Source organism: Bison bison, unplaced genomic scaffold, assembly GCF_000754665.1.
Source record: "Bison bison bison isolate TAMUID 2011002044 unplaced genomic scaffold, Bison_UMD1.0 scf7180017864349, whole genome shotgun sequence".
Lineage (NCBI taxonomy): Eukaryota > Metazoa > Chordata > Mammalia > Artiodactyla > Bovidae > Bison > Bison bison.
Window position 1 is genome coordinate 4,203,733 of NW_011494921.1, and position 2,803 is coordinate 4,206,535.

General features: G+C 41.5%; 1 protein-coding gene across 1 annotated transcript in view; it reads right to left on the reverse strand.

Annotated features, from left to right (window-relative positions):
* Positions 1-2,478, reverse strand: part of LOC104999287 (nose resistant to fluoxetine protein 6-like) — a 68,299-nt gene extending 65,821 nt beyond the window's left edge. The window contains exon 1 of the mRNA XM_010854827.1: positions 2,412-2,478. Coding sequence (XP_010853129.1) covers positions 2,412-2,478 — 67 coding nt within the window. The remainder of the gene's footprint in view (positions 1-2,411) is intronic.
* Between the last annotated feature and the right edge of the window lie 325 nt (positions 2,479-2,803).

Here is a 2,803-nt window from a genome sequence, read left to right on the forward strand (position 1 = left end):
GGACGCACGGAAACCTCATCTTAGAGTCGTGCTCCTGGACTCGTCCCTTCCATAAGCTCCACCCTCTCCAATCCAGCCTCCTCCTCCAGACTGAGCGTCTGTCTTAGGCTCTAACACCAAGCTCTCTCCTGTTCCACAGCAGCAAAGACACCAATTCCCTTCTGCAAAAACAAACACGTCTGCCTGAATTTCAAGCACCCTCTCCCTCCACTTAATTCCTCAGACCCCACCCATTATCAGAGGTTCTGCTGGTGTCATCTCTGTGCTTTGGATTGGGGATGGAGTTTTAAAACATTACTATGCAACATTTAATATCTTAAAAAGGCACAAAGAAAAAAAACAAACACACACCTGTGTTGCAGTCGCCCAGCTTAAAAAACACAACTTGACCCTGATGGATTCCCAGTGACATCCCTACTCTCACCACCCCCACTGCAGGGCCACCTCTAACCGAATGTGGAGGTTATCGTTCTCATGCATTTCTTTCCTTTTGTACCAGGTACGTATGTCCCCCAAAGCAATAGAGCACCTTAACTTGAATTTTTGAAACTTTACCTACTATATATATATTCTTCCACGACTTTTTTCCCTTGATGTTATTTTTGCATATTCCCTTCATATTGATACATGTGTTTCTGCTTCATTCTTTTTTTTTTTTTTTGCTGATGACTATTTTTGGTCTTGTTTCTCTGGTTGCTGTTTATTTGGGGCAGTAATTGAAAATGCAGGCTTGGGAATCAGATGACCTGGTTCCAAATCCTACCTGCATCACTTATTTTGGCAAGATGCTTTGCATCTTTGTGGCTCACTTATAAAACAGAGGCGAAAATAATGTCCTCCCCACGGGTGGGGAAGGGCGTTAGGACTGAACGAGAGACAACTCTTGCACTGGGCCGGGAGCAGCACTTGCCATGTACACATACTCTCTAAATACTGACTTTCATTATTTTTCCATCCACATGACTGTCAGGAAAACCACGCTGAGAACAAAGGTCAGAACCGCGTTCTACGCTCGAAATCTCAGACACCCCGTCAAAGCAACGACGCCAAGGGCGTTGGGGATGCGCTAGAACGAAACTCAGTCACACCACCAGATAGTAGTATTCACCCACCCACTGATGGTCCTCTGCCCCATTTATACACATCAGTCAGCTCTTTCTTGGACCGTTCGACTTTGGGACACTTCTACAACTAAAAAAAGAAATAAATAAATAAGGTGTCAATGTCCATGTGCCTACAGATGGAACACCGTAGGTGCACGACCAGAGTAACATACGAGACAGATAAAGCACTAACAAGACTGTGACTAACGATGACAATGCCTCCCACCATCACATCACCAGGACTCACCGAACCCTGATGGATTTTCTTGGCCAGCTTATTGGGCCTGTGTTTGTCAGAATGTTCTCTGTCAATATTACCAAGTATTACAGAAAAACATATTCAATTCCAAAATAAAACTTGAAGATGGCTATTGAATCCATTGGATACGTATCACCCTATCATTTCATTAACTACAAGAACATATAATTTGAAGTAATTGCTTCAAGTCATGTGCCATTTTGAATTACTCAATATTAGATCAAAACTTTTGTTTATCTTTAATATGTATATTATGTTCCTAATTGGGTTTCCCAATACAAAGTAAATTATTCATGTGTTAAATGGAAATGAAAATTGCTGTAAGAATGTTTCTGGCTTTGGAAAAAGTGAGTTTTTACATTTTTCCTCCTTAGCGGTTTACATCAGCATCAAGTAGGAATCATTCTCCTGGAGAGGTTATCCCACTGAAAATGAATCTGATTTCTTGCCACTTTCTGACAGGAATGTATATGTCCCTTTAGCTGTGAAAATAATTCTGGAAAACTAACAAAAAATAAAATTACTGCAGCCTGCTGTCCATCCATATCGCATGCAAAGAGGTCTGGCTACAATCAAATTTATTATACACAATCCGAGCCAATATGTTCACCAAAATACTCCTCAGAATTTACCATCAAACATACAATGGGCAGACCTGTTTCCTAAACAGTGAAGCAATTCTTTTTCAAATGCAGACTAAATGTCTAGAGAAAGAAATAAACCAAGCTATCTCATACAGTGGTGAAATGTTATCAACTTCAAAAATAGTAAACAGCATCATACAATTTACAAATAATCGTCATCTCATTGAGAAACTGGTCCTCATGAAATTCCTTCTGGCTGGAATTAATACCACTCTCTCTAGTGCCTTCTGAAGTTAAAATTCTTTCTTCCTTCTTGATTCCTGTTGCAAATTGTAAATTGAGCATCTCTTGTCTTTCCTATTTGGTCCTGGGTTTTTAATTCTCAAGAGCTTTTCTAGAACATCCCAAGTCCAAACCTGTCTGCCCCATGTTCAGCTACCCAAGGGCCAGGAAAAACCTACTTACTTCTTAGAGCATATTCTTTGGGCTCCACTGAATTCAGATCAGAAAGGAATTCTTCAAAGTCCTGCATGCACTTGAGAGAAACATTTCTTGCAGGAAAAACAAAAGGCAACTGAAATTGAAAAGAGAGGAGACAAAGCAGCAAAGTCAGGGCCATCTTCGGTGAAGACCTTCGCCTGGCAGGGCAAAATTTCCCTCCTAGACAAGACCTTGCATTTATAAAACACCAGACCACAACGTGTTGGGGGGAAATGTGACATTCTCGCGCTTTAACGTGCAGAGACAAGCTGTGTCTCCTCCGCCACCTGCAAAGCGGCCGCATTGAACAAACCATGGAAACCGATTTGTGTACGACTTGTTATTGTTGAGTAAAATCGCCCTGTGGATGTGGGGGC